Genomic DNA, 22,109 nt, shown 5'->3' on the forward strand with positions numbered 1-22,109 from the left:
AAAACACCCTGCGGGTGTCGCCACTGTGACATGTTTCTCTGGGCCCGTTGAAATGCACTGGCAGCACAGTATTGGTCCATGAAGCCATTATGTAAGCGGTGAATGTCCTATGTATGTTCATTATGCAAACAGCACAGTCTGTTGTATAGCCTAGAGGACTGCAAAGTCACAAACCATACAGTGCCACTGTTTATGATTTATCTAAAAATGTAGATGTAAATATGTTTTAAATCACAATATAGATGTTAACGAGCAATTCTACTCTAAATGTGCATTTGTTTTATTAAGGATGTAATTATTATTATGTCTAATGATGCAATTAAAGGTTACTAGAACAGGTGACACATGCGATTGTTAAAGTAATTCCTAAAACAATAAAGGATTAACCACAAGACACCTACGACCTTTTATAGACAGAAAATTGATTATTTGTGAAAATATTGATGAACTAGTAATAAACAGTGAAATCGACGAACTGTGATTCGATAGAGGGGAGTGGTATTTTCCGAGGGGGCCCTAAAGGCAGCGTCAGTCTCCTGGATTCTGGGTGGGTACAGTCATTTCAGCTCAGAGACTGAGGCAGAAAACACCAGGAACATCTCAGCGTGACTTCAGCTCTGTCATCTGTCACCGCGTTAGACGAGTCTTTCTTCCCCGGACGGACTGAGAATGGGAAGCTATCCGAGCTAGCTTCTGAAGAGGACCTGCATTCAGGAAGGAACTCTGCTAAGACTGCCAGGTTAGTTAGCTCAGTCTCCCGCTGCCAGCCTCATTTTCAACTTAACGCTGGTTATATCGGTTGCCTCTCTTTGAGTTTAGCAGTGTGTTAACTCACTTCTCGTTTGGATGTGCTATGAATGTGCTATGAATATAATCAAGTATTTAACACCGGTCAGCCACGCTAGCAAGCTGGATATCGTTAATTGCGTGTAATCGGTTAGCTAGGGAAATTGTCACTACCAGCTAGCCAGCTAACGTTAGCAGTTGTTGTTAGCAAAAAGGTCCGACGTGTGTTCATGTGTGTATCTGTGTTGTGCCTGCACGTGTTGACGACTCTGTATAAACACGTTATAAGGTTACGTTTGGAAATTAAACAGCTAACCACGAGGGCGCCGAGGTCCGGGGGCTGGCGGAAAGCGCCACTGATGCCTGAGTAACGTAGGCGAGCGTTGGACTCAAGCGCTCCCCTCACCGACCAGGTTGGCACTTGTCAGGCTAACGTTGCGCGGTCGTCCACAGGTTGAATCACCAGTGGCATCGCTTCCCTCCGGCGGACGACCAGGAGCGCAGTAACGATGCAGACTTTCCTGAAGGGCCGGAGAGTTGGCTACTGGCTCAGCGAGAAGAAGATGAAGAAGCTGAATTTCCAGGCCTTTGCTGATTTGTGCAGGTACGTGGACGCAACATCAGTTGAATGCTCCCAGATCAAGCAAGTTTAGACGGGCCTGACCTGCATACACACAGGAGGCCCGGGTTATTAACAATGTATGCTCCAGTGCTGACACAAAGATCACCTCATAATGACTGGAGAGCAAAAACTGACACCCACTCTTCTCTTCTAGCTGTTAGTTATTAAGCAGTAATTATTTCTAGCGTAAGTTGTCTTTCAGGCTTGCATCTGTGGCTCAATTTACTATTTGCTGCTATGCAGACTTTTTAAAAATTAGTATCAATGTGCTTTGAGACGGTGACTCGTGTCAGAGTAAAGCCATCAGTCTGCCCTTGTTTCCGAGGACCATTTTTGCATTTGTTAAGACTCTATGGAAATGTGCGTAGGTTGACTGTTGATTGTGGCCCGAGGAGCATGTGTAACAAGTCAAGTAGATAAAGCAGGTATTATTACTTAGTTAACACTATTGAAGCATGAACTCATACAACACATGAGCCAAAGATTTGAATCGTAGCCATGTTGTTAAAATCTGTGAATCGAACAGTGTGTTCTTAATGCACAAAATGAAACCTGATTGTTGCAGTGTTTCCTACTGAACAGAGTATTATTACGTACATACTGACTTTATAAGACATTTCATTTATCTACAATGATAAACTTATCTTTCTAAATGATTAGCCATAACATTAATGTGTCCAAGGGTATATTTATACTGAAGCAATGATTTATTCTGGTCCACCAGCCTTGCTAGTGGTAACTGTGAGTTTTGGATGTATGTTATCTTCTTGTATCTTATCTGTCACCAGTAGAGTCAAAAGTTATGTAAGTTGTTATAAAGCATCAAGGATTTTATTAACTGGTCATGGATTCAGGAGAAGTGAACTTTTCTCACTAAATTTCAAAAGCTGTAATAGTGTCCTGTTGTAGTGTCCTATTGTCTAGCTGTCAAAGCCCAGATTTTAAAATGACAGCAGTTAACAGCGAGCGGTGATATTGCAAGAATGTGTTTCTGTCGGTCACACAATTTTACAACACACATCATAACAAGCAGTTGCTTCAAAGGATATTTACCATTATTAATAGTGTTGCCGTCTACCACTGTGACTGTGCTAGCACAGATTACCACACTGTAATCCACGAGACATTTTTAATCTCTTCATAAACCTCCCAGCAACTCGGAACTTCTGTGTTTTCACCTAACCACTCAGCTGAATGGAGGACTGCATAAAATGGAAGGCAGGGTGTTGTGAAATGTTATTTGTGACAGGAGATCAGGGAGAACATGTCATATTATTCCCCTCTGTAGAAGACCAGCAACAAATACAACTTGTTTAAATGGAAAAAAAGCCATTTTGAATGTGGGAGTGGTGTTTATGATAACTGCATGACTGCTTTTCCTCACTGAAACTTGCCTTTTACTGTAGTTCTCCTTTCTCTGACATATTTGCCTTGTCATATTACATGGTAGAAAATACAAGTCATCTTCAAGAGGAAGGAGGAGATTAAACCACTTACAATGTGCAATTTCTGTCTAAAGACTTTGTCCCCATTTTCAGTAGTTATTTCTAGACGACGCACACTTAAGAGGTGTCACTCATCCTTGGATGGGCTATGAATTTTAGTGCCATTTTCCACTCATTGAATGTCACATCATGCTTGCGTCACAGGAAGACGTTTTCGGCTTTATATTGCTGCTGTATCCCCCTTCTTCACGTGGCATGCAGCAGAGTGAGTGCTACGCTGTGGAGTCTGACCTGTCTTATGCAGCTGGACCGTAGGGATTCCTGCTGATCAGAGCTAATTAGGTTTATGTTTGTGCTAATATACTTGCACAGCAGTTTGCTGTTCTTACTGACTAACATGCCTTTTTAGAAAAAGATGGTGCCATTTTATAACACTTCTGTCTTTGTAGGTTTGTATAATATAAGAATATTTCCACATCACCCCGTCAAAGCAAGGCTACTGCACACCAGGGTAACTAATCTGGTGAGATTACAGTGAGCTTCACCTGCAGTGCCAGACAGTCAAAGCTTTCTGATTCAAAGTTAAAGGAATGTTAGACGTGTTAGGAGAATCTACCTGGTTGATCCGCTCTATCCTTTTTAGTTAATGTTATTTGCTAAATCACGATTTGTTATCTTTTGTTATTATTTAGGATTCTTCAAGTCATACAATCTTGCATACCAATCATTTGAGCTCATGATTATGTATTAATGAGTCGTGTCTTTTTTTAAAATCACTGATCCTGGCCTGCTGGATCGTCTCATCATCTTTTTTTCATTTTGCTGGTAGAACAGACAATCTCCATATCTTAGATTGGATGAAACCAAAGACTCCATTCACACCACATGAAGCGCCAGCTGCGGTATTAAATATCCACATTGTTGTGAAGCGGTGAATAGCTGTGCTGCTGTTACCATGGAGCTGTAAACTCAAAAACAACTGGATAGGACAGACCCAGTGGCGCTGGACTGGTTCAGTTGTCATCATAAATACTCCCAAGAAGTTTGAAGTTTGCTTTTGGTTGGGATCTTTTGTTGTTGTTGTTGTTGTTGTTGTTGTTTCTTGCTGAATCCTCTTGCTCAATGTCTGGATTTAACCTGGAGCACACTGGATGTGCCAGCTCCTCCAGAAATTCCAAATTCCATCTTTACTTTCTATTCATACTGTTGTTTTCCTCCCAGGTTTCAGATTACTCTAAACATCGGTGCCTGTGACAGATTTCTGGTATAACTCGTCTGGAAATAGAGAAGACATCTTCTATTCAAATTTATGCACAAGTGGTTTGTCCTGGTTCCTTGTGAACTGTATAGAGGTTTGCCTTGTCATGATAGTCACCTCCACTGAAAACGGCACTCTTGTGGGTGTCTGCTGGTTGCCAAGCAACTGACTTCTATCCAAAGACTCGTATATCTGTCGTTTGTAAAACTGGAATGGCTGGCATGATCCTACACTGTGACCTAGTTGACGTTAAGGTACTAATAAGCTTGTGTATTAGTGCTTTATGTCTTTAACTCTTTTACTTATTTAAGTTTAAATGTTGTCGGTTGGTCTTTGTATTCTCCCCTAAAAAGCCTGATATACAGCTAAATAACTTGTCTTCAAGGCACCATCATTGCACAGCAGTGTTCTTTTTATCAGTTGAGTTAAAATTTAATGCCTGTTACTCTGTCTTTTTCAGGAAAAGGGGAATAGAAGTTGTTCAGGTAAGGACATAACATTTCCTCTCTTTCATACTATTTTCTGTTGTATAACAACTAATTACAGGTTTTGGTAATGTATAAGGTAGCGTTAAATCCGAACAATTTGCTAAAATAAAGTGATTTAGTTAAATTTTGTACTGCAAAGTATTGTATTGGTGCAGTGGGTGCATGTGTGTTTAAAACACTGGAAAACCATTTGGCAGGATTTAGTAACACCAAAGATAAAGACAAGATAAATTTTTTTTTAATGAATTAATTATTAAGGCAAAACAGAGTCCCTGTTGGTCTGTGTCTAGTAATTACTTAGCTCAAGTGAAAACATAACTGCTGAAGCACGTCCACTTATTTGCAGCCCTGAGCGACGTAAAGGCTGTTGTAACTCATGGAAATTGCACTAGATGAAGCAAGTAAACACAGGACGTACTGCAGCATAGTAACTATTGTTACCAAGTCCTGGGAGCTCAGTCTTGAAACATTCTTGTCACTAAAGTGCTTTCTGAGTCTGAGGAAATGATCCTGTCCTTTTTTCTTCTAATTCTCTCTCTTGTCGTATTGGGGGGTCTTTTTTTTCCCAAGCTTTGTGGTTATTTTTTTCCTCTCACTGTGCTGACGATATCGGCACACCCAGAAAGAGACTTGTCCTGGGAAGAGTCCCAAAGTAAGCAGGATTTTGTTTCCCACTGTGTCTCAGCTCCTCCTGGGAGACACCAGATCCTGACAGACCTTTATCCAGGGGTACCCAGGGACTGGAACAGCCCAGCCTGGCCTTTTGTTCCAGGACAACCTGCTTTGCACTAGGTCTTTTCCCTCCTACAAATCAGTATAAACTGATTTTTATTATTTGTAGCTGGACTGTCACTGTAAACTGAGCTTGCTCCAATGGCAGTCGCCCAGAGGTGTTTTTGAGTGCACACCACTGATTCTGTTACCCACTCGATGCCAGTCAGTGACCGTACCGTCGGCACATCCCATGCACAGATAATGGCAGCTATTGTAAGCTTTGGTCTTGTACATAATACTGTCTTCTTCTATTGCACTGTTGAATTCTGAGCATGGACTTCCCATTAGACTTACATTAAAAAGATATTTTTATATCCATATCTTTAGCTTGACAAGAAAATTTATTTTTCATGCAGACGGTCGGCTAATGTTGGTATTTTTCTTTTTGTTTTTTAGTTTTCAGGGACAGAGGGAGTGTTGCTGATATCACAAATCGAGTGCGTTTAACCTTCTCTAGAAGGCTGCACTAAAGTACAGATGCAGATTTATCTCTTGCAACCAGTTTAATTTTCTAACCTTGTTGACTGTCTGATTCTGGTGATAACGCCTCACACATAGTCTTGGCCTTTTTTGGTAAAATAAACTGGTGCATTATCTTGTTTACAGTATCGTTACAAGTGAATTCAGTCATTTGTTATGTAGTTGATTAGCTAGAACAACAGCACTGAGCTCATATGAGCAGTCTTTACTTCAGCTTCTGAGCTTCTTCTCACTTAAAGTGATGAAGATGAAGGAAGATGAATATAAGGTTGACCAAGACAAAGTGTGTAATGACTTCATTGCTGTAACTTTTTACTCAGCCTTTCTCAACAAACCTAGATTAGATTTAAAGCCTGCTCTTTTATTTGGCTTAGAGACATCTTTTGAAGGGTGTTCTTTTTATCCTCCATGATTCATAAATGCACCTGTTAATGTTACGAGAGGAGTCATGGAAGTTATGTAATACATAAGCTAATATCCTACTCCTAAAGTGTTTTCATCTTGATAACTCTTAAAAGACACTTGCCTTATGAGCTTTTAGCACATTCACCAGTATAGCTGCTATTTCTCCCTGGACTGAGGATGCTGAGGAGATGGCAAAGCTCCCACCTTGACCCTCTGTATGTTGTGTTTTTTTTTTTGTTTGTTTTGTTTTTTCTTGAAAGTCATGCTGAACTCTTCTCATGTTTAGTCTTCGTATGAGGTGTGGTTAGCAGCCACCGTTTATCTCAGACAACTGTATCTTACACTCACACCACCGTGTGCAGCTCCACACGGCATACAAAATAAATCATTTATTGTGTCTGTCTGCACTCTGCAGCCTCTGTCTGAGCTGCTGGGCTGCTCTGACATCAAAGCAAATGCCAAATACGATGACGTGCAGCCCAGGGTCGTTAGACGTTTAGAGGATGTTGCGTAGATACAGTAACCAACAGTGTGTTTGTGTTCAGTGTATGAAGTGATGTTCAGAATCACCCTTTTTTTAGATTTCCCAGGGGACTAACTCAGCTGCACTGTGAAGTTACATCAAAGCTGAAAATATATTAGCCTTGTACTGTCCTCTCCCTCTAGGATCCAGTGTGTGTGGTTTTTTTTTTTTTTTTTGCTACCCACTGTGTTCCAGGGGGACTTGCAGAGACGTCGACTGACATTTCTGCTTTAGGCTTTAACAGAACATCAGTGACTTCACTGCTGGGTTTTTGGCTGATCTCTAAAGCAGGGTCACACTTCCTGCGCACAGCTTCATCCTCTGCAACGTGCCTTTGCCAGGGGTTGACCCGTACAACCTAGCGTCCCGCTTCTTTAGAGGGGCCACGCCGTTGACGGGCCTTTTGTTATGTAAGTAAGAGATTAAGAGTCGTGCCTCATTGGAGTACAGACCAAATCCCGTCCACATGGCCATGTCACATTGACGCCACCAGCTAGACAGAAGCAAGAGTGAATGTGTCCGTTCTTAGTGACCTGCTCTGCCTCATAGCAAAGCTGAGGATCTGTCACACACACTAGTTAATTCAGAGGTGACAACACATTTTATCATTGCTTATTAGACTTATGGCTGCATTTCTCTACTTCTCCTATGATCACACAATTCCTTATAAACCAAATGAGCAAAGAATCTCTGTGTTTTTATATTCAGCATTTGGTTTGGATTCAAATATTTTTCACTTGTGGTGGCAATATTAAATATTAATATAAATATTTAAGTGGTCTTTCAGGTGATGCATTATGTATCCATATATATAGTTCAATAAGTTTAGACATAACCTTATGTCTATATATGCATACATACAACCTGCTGGGTGCAAGGCAGTAGTAACGGACCCTCACTCTATACTTCTAGCTTGTGTATATGTTTTGACATGTTACGTCTGAGCTGTAAGACGAGTTTCTACAAGCAGCAGGAATGAAGGGTGGACGAAAACGAGATCCAAGCGCGTTCAGATGCAGAGCGAGAGAAATGCTATGTTGATGTAGCATAATGAGGTCCTTAGGGAATAAAGCTTGAATTTAACTCTTTGGGGTGTTGACAGTTCTTGGCATGTTGGTATTTCTTTTACATTCTGTGTAACTGTTGTATAACTTGGGCCTGTTCAACAAGAGTCACATTCCCTGTCAGATGGAGATAATAGCATTTGTAATTTATTCCAATGTCTGTTCCACTGTCTCAGGTTAGCGCCTGTGTAGTGTCTTCTACCTGTAAAAGGAACATGGTATCTAATATAACTGATATTTAACAGATTTACTACTTTACAAAGGGGTGTTTCAGGGCAGGACCAAGGCTACTCAAATAGCCACCTATTTACACACACCTTTCACAATCATTAACCAGGAAACGTTAGCCTGCCTGAAATGAAGCTCTGTGCAGTTTTACTGTTGGTGCTTCGATCCACACCCATATAACCAAGGTGTAGTCAGACTTGGCTCATGTACAGTACTATCTGGACAAAATAAAGGACAGTGGAGTCCTGTCTACAGTAGCTGTGGCCTATTTGAACAGGTGCTGAATTGTGCTTTGTTTGTGGTGATCAGGTGATCCTCATTGGCTGATCAGTTGTGTGCGCAGCAGCAGCTCTGCAATCAATTCTTAGTACAGTACAGTGATGATGTGTTTGCTCAGGTTTTGTTTGAACTCTGTCTTATAGCCCCATAATTTCCTTATTACACATGCAGGGTGTCATACATTGTTTACCTGATTCATAAGAATTGAGATACATCAGTTGTTACTAATGTTTAAAATTAGTGGGTGTCGAAGTACTGTCTATTTCTGCAGAAACCCACCAACTTTCCATCTATAAACCTTTCTCTCAAGTTAAAGTATGTGTTATGAACCAAGAACTCCAAATCATTCACTACAGAGCTTACTCAACTCTCTTTGACACAACCATCTGGACACAATGCAAGTGATCACGGGCCTCTCATAAGCGAAACCTAGAATATTCATTACCCAATGAGTCTATGTTGAATGCTAAAGGCTAGCATCTCTCGCATAATGTTTATGTGCTGACCTAGATAAGTCTCATTGCACTTGGAGAGCTGGTTTGACTACTTATGAACTCCATGGCCTGTGGAGTTATACTTTTATTCTGTGGTAAAACTTCAAATCAATGCTAATTTGGTATTGTCTCGTATGGTCTAGCCAGAAAGCGAGAGAGAGTTTGTAACTCCTACTAAAAAGATGACACCAGGAATAAATCATTAAGGTGTAATCCAAAACAAATACATTTAGAGCTTCAGTTATTAAATTGTACAAGCTTGTTTTTAACCAAAAAAGCTGAAAAGCAAATGTTTTTACTTTCTAGAGAAAGAGATGATATTAGACAGAGATTACTCCTTTCTGTTGACAGACTGGAAGTTAAAACAAGAAGAGAAACGGCAGATTAATAACTTCCCCAAATTAGTTACTCTTAAAATTATGCCTCCATTTATCTTCAGAACACAGTCGTTTAGGCTAAAAGAAAAAGGAGTTAACATTTAGGAAAAAATACTAGTGATTTATTTAATTCAAGGCTCAATGAAAGACACAATTAAATATTTGTGAATTCTGTAGTTTAAATGCTGTAGATTATTTTCCTATTATGCAAGAGCAACTTGTTGTTTGAAACGACAGACGGTCAAATTAGGCCCATAAAAACTTTGGTCACTGCTGTTTCGTATCTGGGCTGCCTGGTCAGTGAACTCACACATGTACAAGCAAGCTGCTACATTATAATTTAACATTTTTTACAGGTTTGAGTACATGAAGACACGTGCAAAAGCTGCTTCTTATATTATGCAGTTCAGCAGTTGAATGAAATCCTGCTTTGGAGGCAAAAGATGAGCTAGTATTGAAAATCTGACAGGTTCAGACTTGAGGCCTGGACAAAGGATTGAGTTGAAAACCCCACCGTGTTGCCTGTGAGAACACGTTCTTGAGACACTCTACAGCTGCTTTTACTGTTCTCCTGCTCCTCTGCCAACAACGCAATAGACAGAATATGCACTTTTATATCGCCATGATGAATCACTGCAGCTTTTTCGAACAGTAAATCACACAAGCCGGTCATTTGCAGCGAGGACCTGCTCTGTTTTAAACCAACATCTTGGCTGGAAAGCCTTTCCATGCGTGACTGCTGTGTTCTATCCTTATTTGAATGGCATTAATGAACAGCTGAGTGTGGGATGGCCTTGTGTTTGATGCATAACTCCTGACCCATGTTTGTTGTTCTCTCTCTCTCTAGCTGGACCTTACTCAGCCTCTGGAGGACCAGGGTCCCCTGGATGTCATCATCCACAAACTGACTGACCTCATTTTGGAGGCTGACCAGAACGATTCGCAGGCTGTGCTGCTGGTGCAGAGAGTACAGGTAGGCATCGTCCCTGCTGTTCCTCAGGTACTCCTAGGATTTGCTGTTGTTGAAATACATGAATTCCATTAACTTACATGTTTGACACCAGAGAGCACTGAGAATTACAATATAGAAATGCAGATATCCATTGAAGCAGCAATTGGACTGTAAGCAATGTTCTTTGAACCTTCATGACTGTTAGTGTCATGAAGGGTCCATGTGAAACATGGCTAAGTATTATTACACTAAGTATAGGGACTAAAAAACACTGGTATAATTCTGCTATCCAGACTTTAGTTTTGCAAAGATAACTGTTTTTATCTGAAGGAGTTGATACAGTCATAAGCAAGACGTTATGTAATGCTCCTACTCTGTGCACATCATGTACCATAAATACATTCTTCAGATACACTTAAAATAGAGAATACTGTATGTAGTTGACTTCTACAGGCTGTTGCAGTGAATAGTGCCACTGCCATAGGCAACAAACATTCATAGGTAGCAGAGTTTAGTGTTTACTGTTCTAAATGTTCTAGTTCAAGGGGAAAATGTTTTAAGGAGATGGGCCCAAAGCCTTGACTCACCTCCAAGAACATAAGGAACCTTAGCTGCTTTATCTGAACATGTGTCGAATCATAATGGCGTCATTGAAAGTTCAGCAAGAGTTACTCTAATGTGGACACATCTATTTATTAATCTGCCAGAGTTTCGGATTGTTTGAAAATACATTTAATTTAGTCTGTGAATGACTCTGAGGGACTCTAATCATGATCAGCATCATGCAGTTCCTGGCTGCTCAGACAGGATGTGATTGTGGAGCAATCACTTTAATAGCAGTACCTGCTCAACATTAATACATGGCTGGATATGCACAATTTTATAGACCTCTGAAGCATTTAGACACATATGTACACACCTTTGTCTGTTTTTACTTGGTCAAAGATCACTCTAGATAAACTCAGCAAGGTACAAATCCCCACCTTTTACAGATAGCAGCAATCTTTATTACGTATTACTGCTGCTAATGTTCCAAGAAGTTGTTTTTGTTATTTTTTTATTATTATTTTGTATGTTAGGTGGTACAGTATACAAACACACATCCAGTTGCAGTATTTACTTTAGTGAGAAGTCAAATGATTTGTAACAGTGCTCAGTGTTACACAGAAAACTGGATCAGGTATGAGCTGGCAAACAAAGGCTCAGCTTTTTTGTGCTGTGACTCTACCGCTTCAGTTTACCTGAACACAACTACACCACCTCTGTATATAGACAAGATGTCAGACTGGGATGTGCTCTGGTTATTATTTGACCTGGGGTGTGCACTTTGTGCTTATCAGGCCAACACAAATGCCATTAGCATTGTTTTTCACCAGCGTGTGTGACATGAAAGAGGATGAGATTTAATTAGCTAATTGCATTTAATACTATTGGTTATGTTTTGAATGCTAGAAGCATGAGGTCTAATAGGTTCGTCCGTGATCGACATCATCTGATTGTTATTGTAATGCTAAATATTATTTTCCACTTCAGGTCTGATGCCTGTGGCAACACAGACGTTACCTCGAACCAGTGGCACAAATTAAATTCTGTGCTGACCATATTTTTCCCCCCGGTGGAAACAGATCTGCCTAGAAAGAGGAGCAGAAAATGTGCAGCTCCTACACCTCCTCCCTCACACCCACACTGACATACGTCTGGCTCTCTCTCATCTCTAACACCAGCTCGCCAGTGATCATCTCTCTCTCTCGCCTCCCACTCGTCTGTGTTTAACTGCACTTTTTTCTTCTGAGATGAAAATTCAGCAAGTGACAACTTTTATCAGTATTTCTTCAAACTACTGGAAGATTAGTTAGGATTTATTTCTTTGGCAGCAGCACGCTCGGCTTACATAACCAGTCAACTGGCTTTGACCAGCACTGCCTGTTGGATAATGGCAGATCCTACAGATGGCTTCTCTGACGCGTTTAGACTGTTGTTTGTGTGCTGCTGAGTGTGTGTGTGTCTGTGTATAGCAGGGGTCACATCATCATGTGTGTGTTTCCCCAATCTGTGTGAGACTTTAATGTCTGACATCACTGCGCGTGATTAGTTTCAAACACAGGCGTGACAGGCGAGCTGATGTGTTTTTAAAAGGCTGGGATGCGAGCAGGCAGTCTGTTTGTGTGACGCGCAGGGCAGCCAGCTCCACCTGACACCATTCGTGAGACTGTAGGAATTGCTCAGAGGGAAGAGTTGACGTCCCACAGTGCAGGGATGGAGATGTGCAGAGCACTGGGAGCTGCAGAGAGGGTGGTGGGGACGGAGCCAGAGGCGAGCAGACAAGAGAGGATACAAAGGGACTGCAGTTACATAAAATGGCAAACTTCACGCTGACCTAACAGCCGGCCGTGCAGAGATGCAGTGACGTAACCGAACACCAGCTGACATGCATGTCACAAACACACAGGAGGAGTATTGACCCTTCAGTTAGGTGCTTGTACTTTTAAGTGGGATAAAATGCTGGTGTCTTTGTGTTTCAGGACTACATTGATGCCCACCCTGAGACCATTGTCCTGGACCCACTTCCTGCAATTCGAACCCTTCTGGACCGCTGCAAGTCCTACCAGCTCATCCACAGGATAGAAAGCTGTATGCAAGGTAAGACATGCAGGTAACGGGAACAGTTACTGTACCTGTTTATGACTGTAGCCTTTAAAGAAACCAGAACTAAACATTCAATGCGGAGGAAGCTACTGAGGCACCAAACTGATGTATTCTGATGGAGTGTGAAGTCTTTTAAACCTCCATTGTTTGCTGTCAGTTGTGAGATGAGTGAATGGTACAAGTTTCCTGAAAATTGCCGGTTTCAATAATGGTCCCTTTGACACAGCTGCACAAGTAGTTATTACTTCACAAGTGGTGACATATTAATTTATCACCAAGTCAAATCCTATGTTAATTAGTCACTTTGCAGTGTGACTCAGTCATCTCTGGTGAACTGAGTAAATATGCACAGTCTCACTGGCGCACATACAGTAAACATGCTAATCATGCGCGGAATCTAGAAGGAGACGCGTCAGCGTGATAAAGGAGCTCATGATTGTGTGGACGTTGCCTTCCTTCCTACTCAGCACATCTAAGTCATGTCCATGTGGTACCTGCAGTATCTCTTGTCCCTCTTCGCTTCCAGACGGAAGCAGGTGACATACGACTCCACAGACACGTCTCACTTAAAATATGCTTTATTTCTGGCAAAACCATTATATAAAATATAATAACTCACCTTCAGTTCATTCAAGGAAGGCCTGTCTCTATTTCCTTTTGACTTCACTACCAAGCCCCCTGTCTTTTACACTTATGGATCAGGACATGTCTTTGCATTGCTCCAGCGATTCCTTTCCCTGTCACTGCACCCATGAGCTCAACAGCAAGTCTTTAGCTGGAAGCAGAGGGATGCAGTGCAGCAGGAGCACATTCACTGCCCCCACACTGTAAACAAACCTATGACTCATCCACATTTCCTTTACCCCCATACATGGCAGGGAATGTAAACCTTTTCGGTATTACTTCAGCGGGTGGCCACGGCTTTGTGAGAGGCTGCAATCTGGTGCCGGAGCAACGGATCAGAGGTGTTTCAGCATCCCGGCAGTGTCAGTAGTTTCTAAAAAAAGGATTGCAAGAAGTGATGTTTTTATCCAAACCGATATGATGGCTGTTATGTAACGAGGCAAGTAAGCTGCATCACTCTGCCTCACTGAGGAAGATGATGCATCGCTCCTTTAACACCACTCTACTTTGTTTAATGCAAGGAGTGGTCTGGGCTCAACCTAGGCCTGCATGCCAGTAGCTTGAGTCATAAGCATGACATATTACTTAGTATAATCCATGACCATCACCATATTATAGAGAAACGGGTCACCAAAGAGACATGTTCTTCTTGTTCAGGTATAAAAGTCCACAGGAACATGGTTTCTTATGAAGTAGAGAGTGCCCTGCTTTCTTAGGCAGAGCCATTTCCTCCTCTTAATCGGCAGAGACCACAGAGCAGCTGCCAAGGCAACCCCGCGTTAAAGGCCACAGAGAGACTGCTATGGCTCAGGCTCGGTCCTACACAGTGCTGCTCAATGGGAGGAAGCACTTGAGGTGCACTTGTGCTTTCCCTGGAAAGTAACATTATTTTATCGCCTGAATGGTCTCTGAGTGCTAACTGGACCCAGACACTACTTTTAGCTGCTCTGAGTTGTTTAGTTGAAATAGTTAGCTGGATGTAATGTTTAATAGAGGATAGTCAAACATGGGTCACATGGGCTCTGGTGCTTTGTGTTTACTGTGGGAGCCAGAATACGGTAACTGTTTATGTTGCCTGGTGGACTCCACCGGTTCTTCTGTTTACACAGGTTTTGATCTGGTTTTTACGTTCTTGCACTAGCATTAATAAATGGCTCGGCAGAGATCAATCGAACAAGTGTTTAGTTGATGGAAGTTATCCATGTTTAATCATAGTTGCAGAGTGACGGAGGTCTCCTCGTCTCAGGCCCAGCAGCCAAATGGCAGAAACAAGTGCAAATCAAATGATGCATGATCAAATGAAATCATTGATAATCAAAAAATGCACATTGTGTTGCTGCAGGTGTTCAGTTTTAAAATCTAAAACATTCAGCTGCTTTGTCTTAGAGGGGCACAGGGAGATGATGCTGGGGTTTCTAGGAAACAAGCTCTAAATAGCAACAGGATAGTTCAGCCCTCCACTATCGCAGCCCTGGACATCATGAAGCCTGTACCTCGGGTTGATGCGAGCGCCTCACGACTCGCAGGTGTTGGGGAATTTTGTCTGCTTAATCTCAGGCACATTGGTCACGGCCTATAAGTTTATTTGCATCCACCTGTTATGTAATAGGAAATGCTGCAGATGTCCTGCCGAGAGAAAAGGAGAAAAACAAAAAAAGCAGCGTAACTGGATAATGACGTTTAAAAAGCGTGGCATCACGCCGCCCGTAAATGTCGTGCTCGGCTCCAGCGGGTCTGCTGCGAGCATGCAGTGTTTAGACAGAGACAGAGATTGATCCCCCCCCCCTCCTCCCCCTCATCCCCGAAGCGTCAACCAAAGCTAACTATGCACGCTATTACAAACTTGGCCACGCTCTTGTACACCATCCCCTGTCTCTTTATTATAAATCCTTAACTTGGAGCTTGAAATGTTTTGCAAGAGTCGTAGGTGTTTTCATGGTTTTTGTTTGACAAAACGTTAACGCCATCAATCTCTGGGAACTCTGGGATATAACAGGGATATTTTCCCGGCCAAAATATTTTCTGAACGACATTATTTTGCTATTCCTGTCCTGGTAGAATAATAGCAGTGTGACGAATGTGACCGTAGCCATTTCAGACGTGACTAATGGATAACCCCGCGGACTTTGCAGTCCCAGAGCGGACTACACAACGACTGCACAGGGAGAAGTTATGGGGCACAACAACTGTCTTTATTAGAGAGAATTCAGTGCTTGTCTGCAAAAATAGAAGCAACATTTATGTTGTTAAAGCTGTTTCTGGATTGCTTTAGTGATGAAAATTGTACCTTTTAAATATAAAGTAAATGAAAGTGAAAAGTTGTGTGCCTCGCTGCTGTAGGAGCCATAGATGTCTGTGGGGCCCAGTGTACATACACAGTTCACCACTCAGCACTGGAGTTAATGTAGGCAAATGAGATTCTCCTGAGCTCAGCACTAGCGGGAACACAGATCCCTGCCACCGCTAATTCCTGCAGCACACAAAGACCGGTGTGTTCCTATTGTGTTTTTGTCATTTAGCAATTTGCCAACACTTGCTTTGGCCCGTTGGCTGATTTCCTGTGGTGATATCTCCAACCAGCTGCCTTATCACACCGAGCAGCACACCTACTGCCCAGGGGAAATGACAGAGGGCAGGACGTTAATATGGTGGCACTCTGAGCCCTGATGTGGTGAAGTATGATGGAGCTGCAGGAAATTTGGTATTTTTAGCCTTATCGGAACTGCCCGAGCCGCCTCTGCAGGATGTGATGTACACACGCGGTGACGCCAAAGCTCGGTGGAAAAAATGCTGGTGTTGAATGAAGGTATGGCTTAGTTTGCTTTATGCCGCTCCTCCCACTTTGTTTGCTCCTGTCCGTGACTTGGCTCTTTGAGTCCTCAGCCGGGTTGACGTTGTCTAGTTCCTCATTAGGTTGCGTGCGTTCCCGTACTTCAGCATTTTCCTGTGCATGCACGTTGTTGTTTGGGGAAAAGCCGAGAGGCCTGGCAGCCTTGTGCTTTATTTATTTAAGCAGTCATTTGTCCCTCTGGGCTTCAGATGGCCTCTGCTGTGTTTGTTGTCTAAACTTGTCACAAGGCTTAAAATATAAAAATAATGTTCTGCCCATTTAAATTAAATAAGGCCATGTATTTGAGCATTGATAGATTCATCTGACTCTGTACTCTAGGATGATAATAGAATAGTGGCATCGAGTGAGGAAATTGAATTTCTGACATTATTACTGACATAATTTTTTATTAATTATTACCAGACCTTTTTCACACTCCTCCAATAGTAGATCCAACTCTCTTTAACCCAATGACTGTTTTTCATTTCTTTTTAACCAGATCAGAGGATTTGCTCTCCTCCATTCATGGTGCTGAATACGGAGTGCAGCCCAGATGTGCTGGAGCAAATCAGGAGGCAAGGACTCACATTCCCTTTCAGTAAGTTTGCCCACCACACTTTTCAGATCACAACGTGGGGGATGCTTTCATCATCATTCTGTGCTTTAGTTGCTTCTGTTTGGCTGCTTTGCTAAACATTTTGTTTTTCCCTGCCTTTATTTCTTTTTCAGTTTGCAAAACACGGGTGGCTCATGGCACCAACTCCCATGAGGTAAGTAGCCAGAGGTCACCTACAGCCTCCATACACTGTAGTTTGCCGTGTGTAGGCAGCAACACTTGTTTCACAGCATTCAGTTAAAGCAAGCGTCTGTTTAAGCTACTGTTTTGTTTTATCAGCACTTCTTTTTTAGTTGGGTTGTATCATTTGCTGTGTTCTCCTTCCCACAGATGGCCATTATCTTCAGTGAAGAGGACCTGAAGGACGTGAAGCCTCCGTGTGTGATCCAGAGCTTCATCAACCACAACGCAGTGCTCTACAAGGTGTTTGTGGTGGGCGACTCCTACACCGTGGTGGAGAGACCTTCCCTGAAGAATTTCCCTGCTGGACCAGCAGGTGACAAGACAGGGGACACACATGCAGAGACAGGCGGGGAGGTCCAAGGGCTGCTCATAGTCACATAGGCCAGATTGTTCAAGTTGAACGGCCTCTCTCTCAATTAGCCAATAAAATGCCTCATAAAATGCCTTTATAGTCCCTCTCGCAGCAGGGTATGATAGAGCTGTGCCTAGTGGTACATATCCCTGAAAATAAACAAGAGAAGCAGTCTTTTCCTCCATAAACGTGTCAGACGTCTTGCCCACAACGTGGCTTTGAATACAGGGTTGTCCCTGATTCAAATGGTCCCAGTATTTGCATGTGATACAGCAGAGGCCCTTGGGCAAACCAGTTTCCCCATCAGTGTCGTCGTCTGCTTTGTGTAACCGCGCAGACAGAACAGTTGCTTTCAGTGTGGAATGCTGAGCGCTACAGCAGAAAAGCTGGGTCCTTGTCAAACACAAAAACGCTACATGCCACAGCTTTACATTCGCACGGCGTTCGGATCATTGTGCTGCGTGGCCGGAAGCGAGACATTTTGTCTACGTGTCCACAAAGTGTAGAGAAGGGACAAGGAGGAATGAAGATAAAGGGAATAATGGGGTTAGTGTTTGGAAAGAATTTGAGGATAATGGTGAGAGAGGGGGTCTGTTTCATCAGCCTTGGTTCCAGGACTTCTGTTAGAGCTCTGTGGAGCCAGCCTGGGAATAAAAGGCTCCATCTTCCTAGCACTTCATTACCCGCTATATGCCAGGGGGCATGTTTGCTTCGACAGGGGTGGAATTTACTCGCCTCACTCTACACTCCCTACCTTTATATTCAGTCTTTGACATTTTCTAATGTTAATCATTACAACGATAACAAAGAATAAAGAGGGCAATAAATTTAGCAAATTCATCCCGTCACATTTATCACTGCTTCAAAGATTTCTCGCCCCAGGCGGACAAATTACATTGTTTTGTTCTGAGAGGAACATTCAACATGACTCAGAAAGGTTAAGAGGCTTCAACCACGGGTGATTTAATTTTCTGTTTTTCTCTACCAGGTATGACATCAATTTCACCAGGTAACATTTAGAGCGTTGCTGCCACCTAGTGTTAGAGTTTGGAAAAGCAAACAGCTGGGAAAACAGGAACAAACCCAAGGCTTCAAAAAGAATTCAGGCCTTAACTTTAATGAGAAGGTAGCAAATAAATAGGAACAAAAACCTGGTGTCTCTCATTTACAAAGGTATTCAGAGGTTTGGTGTCTAACTCAAGGACAGTCAGTCGGCTCCTGCGGCTGCTCCACTGTTGTTGTGGCTGCGGCCCTCATATCATTGTCCTGCTGTAACATGAACGGGTTGCCCCAGTCTCAGATCACTACACCCTGGAGTAGGTTTCCTTCAAGGACCTCTGCATTCAACCCTCCCCCAGTTCTGATCAGTAGTGTTATACTCTAGAGAAGTTTCAGGCTTCTGTCTACTGTAAAGACAGGAGCGATGGCAGAGGACGGTTGAATCTGAATCATAGGACGTCATAGCATCAGGTACGTGCCTTTCTAAACTCTGTCCACTCGATTCAATCTGCCACAGGTGGTCTCCAATCAAGTACAGGACGCATCTTAAGGAAATTTTGCACAAACAGGAAGCCTCTGACCACAGTTTGGAGTTCCACAGCAAAGGGTCTGAATACTTTTGTGAATGAGAGATGAGATTTTAGTTTTTGATTTCTAATAAATTTGCAATCATAAAGAAAAATCATCTGTCAATGGGGTGTGGAGTGTAGGTTAATGGGCACAAATGGCAAATTGAAATTAAATCTGAAACATGGAAGTGTGCGAAGAGAAACCGTATCAACCTGTGCCGTAAAAGCTCCTTTTTTCTTTTCAGACAGGAAAGCCATCTTCTTCAACAGCCACAATGTTTCCAAGCCAGAGTCGTCCTCGGACCTGACCTCAGTACGTCTGCACCTTCTGTGACTGAGCTGAACACTGATTTTTCTGTGTGGGCTGTTGATGTTCATTAACGTGTGTTTACCTCAGAGAGACAACGTCGAGGGAGTCTCTCAACCACCGAGCGATGACGTCATCCGGGAGCTTTCCAGGGCCTTGAGGCAGGCGCTCGGCGTGTCCCTGTTTGGCATCGATGTCATCATCAACAACCAAACGGGCCAACATGCCGTCATTGACATCAATGCATTCCCTGGTAGGTGCCTTTCCCTGTTTCTGTCTTGGTGAGCTTCTTGAACACTTCCCCTCATCGCGGTCTTGTGTTTCCAGGTTACGAGGGCGTTCCAGAGTTCTTCAGCGACCTCCTGAACCACATCAGCAGCGTGCTTCAGAGCCACAACCCCGACTACACCTCCGAGGGCCTGCCGCTGAGCACCACGGTACCCAGCGACGGCCCGCCCGCCCCCGGCTGCTGCAGCGTGCTGGCCAAGGATGCCGGCGGCAGCCCCTGGATCGTGGAGGGCGACGGCGGCTTGAAGAGCCCGCGTCAGAGACTCTGCTGCAACTCGGCCATGTCCCCCAACTTCCAGCAGCACTGTGTCTCCACGATAGCTACCAAGGCGTCCTCCCAGTGACTGATCCTCTGCCTCAGATCTGTCTGATCCCCGAACAAAAAGCAGATGACAGTGGTGACAATAATAATAAATAATGATCATAATAATTATGATGTTAATGATGATAATATATCTAATCAAACCTATATAGTTATAGAAATGATGGTGATTGGGTGTAAGCTTTTTTCTCTGCCTTTTTGTATGTTTTGTTTTGTCTAATGAGACTTAACAGTACTGTAATGTGAACTTTTGGGAACTTGCCTAATAGCTGATTTTAATTTTTCTCTTGTGTGAGTTCTCTGTAATGAAAGGGTCCAGATAAGGTAGCTAATGGCAATGGCTGAATCAGGCCTGGAGGAAGATGTGCCACTAAATGTGCAATGCATGATCCCTTGTGTGACGCGCACGCGGTCACGGCTCCGTTTTCATGGCCGTGGGCCGTGCCTGCGATGCGTGTCTGTATTCTGGTCAGTATCACTGATCCTCTGCACTAAATCAGGGGGAGGTTGCTGGGCATTTGAACACTACTCCACAGATCCAGGCTGCTACGCGACTCCAGCCGACCGAGTCCGGACATGAACACATGAGCTGTTTACGTTTCAGCGTGCCATCACATTCGCCTCACAAACCGTATTTTCCAGTCTTATGCGACCAAGTTTTATAAAGACTGCTGCACCGAGAGTCTAACTGTACATCAGGTAATGAGCATTAGGTGAGAACACTCCAAAAACCACATTCTTGGCAGAGCAGGAAGGCGAGCATCACATTCCGTTTTATATTTTTTGGACGTCTGCGGAGAAACCTATGACTTCTTTTCAAATTCCAGCGGGCTCCTGCGAGAAAGGCGGCGCTTTGTGCTTTTGACTGCGACGCTGCAGGTAGAAGCCTGTCGCGTGAGCAGACTGAGTGTCGCTTGACCCCGTCAGCAGACCTGCATCTGTTGTCACTTGAACTGTCAGACAACCAGTTATTCCACTTCAGTGAGGCGTGAACTGCTTGAATGACCGTTTATGTTGGGTAATAATTACTTTCCATCTGTTCGACTTTAAACTTTGGTTCATCACGCTCTCGATGCTCTTGACCCGCCTAATGTTTCAGCTGCTGTATTTGTGTCAAATGTAAAATCATTTGCAGGGGAAGTGGCAGGAAATCAGTTCTTGTTCCCAGTGTTCACTGTGAGATTTTTTTACTCCAATTTTGTTAATATCTTTGTCCTGACATCTACTAAGAGCAACTTTATTTTATTGAAATTTTATGGGGAAAAATGTTTTATATAAATGAAAGCATGTGAACAATTGTGGATATTTGCTAGAAGAATAGTTAAATGCTGGGTTTGGTTGCACAGGTTGAGTCACAGGGACAGATGAGGCTGATGCTGTTGTGTCTCTCTAGCATCTAGTGGGAACGACTGACAGCCTGCAGCATCTTCAGACTATTTCTGTTCTTTTTTTCCCCAGAGAGCTTTCTGTATCCGTTGTCACATTTCCTCCATCGATAAGTGAAGGACGTGACTTGTTCAGCTAGTTTTACCATCCTAGCAGCTTCTCTGTGTGCCGAAAGAAAGACCACGGTAATGTGGGAATGTGTTTTCATGGACATTCTGCACCATGAGAACATTTCCACAGCATAGAGCTTCAGCTCCCTGTGATTTGAATATCAACAATAAGCATAAGAATAAAATGTCCTGCAGCAGACTTAGGGGAAACCCCTGATCTACGATAGTTATCGCCTAAGAGTTAAGGGTGCAGCCCAACGAGAGCTGGAACGCTGACGTGTGTGTCTACCACTATACTGTGTCCTATCTCCGGTTCCCTGTTGTGCTTCTAAAAGATAAATAGTTAAACCTGAACTTGGTTTGTGTGGAACCCAGGCAGTGTCATCATGCTCCCAGCTTCCACCTGAATGTTTACTTCTTGGGTGTCTTGTACAGTATGTGTATATATGCTTAGGCCTACATCCGTACAGTACAGTATGTTGTTTATCGGTTCTGTAATTGAGAACACTCCAGAATTTTGTGACCTTTTTTAATTAAATGGCCAAACCAACAGGTCAGATTAAACACGTGAAACCTCAGCTGGCTGTGTCTCTGGCTGGCTTTATTCCCCCTGTAAAAATGTGCTGTGTTGTTAATTCAGTCCTTTTCCTGAGAGGTAAAGTTGTACAAATTGTTTCAGCATATTTCTGTCCTAAATACTTT

At 43.0% G+C, this 22,109-nt stretch overlaps 1 protein-coding gene across 2 annotated transcripts; it reads left to right on the forward strand.

The window, feature by feature from the left end:
* Window positions 1–507: 507 nt before the first annotated feature.
* On the forward strand, window positions 508–21,985 carry itpk1b (inositol-tetrakisphosphate 1-kinase b). 2 transcript variants are annotated; one of them, XM_029138747.3, is made up of 12 exons: window positions 508–739; window positions 1,240–1,390; window positions 4,572–4,596; window positions 10,071–10,196; window positions 12,698–12,815; window positions 16,775–16,873; window positions 17,005–17,045; window positions 17,222–17,387; window positions 18,943–19,032; window positions 19,240–19,307; window positions 19,392–19,554; window positions 19,629–21,985. In XM_029138747.3, exons 2-12 carry the CDS (start codon window positions 1,296–1,298, stop codon window positions 19,931–19,933), a joined length of 1,296 nt encoding a protein of 431 aa, XP_028994580.1. In that variant the 5' UTR covers window positions 508–739; window positions 1,240–1,295; the 3' UTR covers window positions 19,934–21,985. The 2 variants fall into 2 exon arrangements, with proteins under 2 accessions (XP_028994580.1, XP_028994581.1); XM_029138748.3 differs by lacking the exon at window positions 18,943–19,032 and having other exon boundaries at window positions 512–739.
* Window positions 21,986–22,109: the final 124 nt, after the last annotated feature.

Source organism: Betta splendens, chromosome 22 (genome assembly GCF_900634795.4).
Source record: "Betta splendens chromosome 22, fBetSpl5.4, whole genome shotgun sequence".
Taxonomy (NCBI): Eukaryota; Metazoa; Chordata; class Actinopteri; order Anabantiformes; family Osphronemidae; genus Betta; species Betta splendens.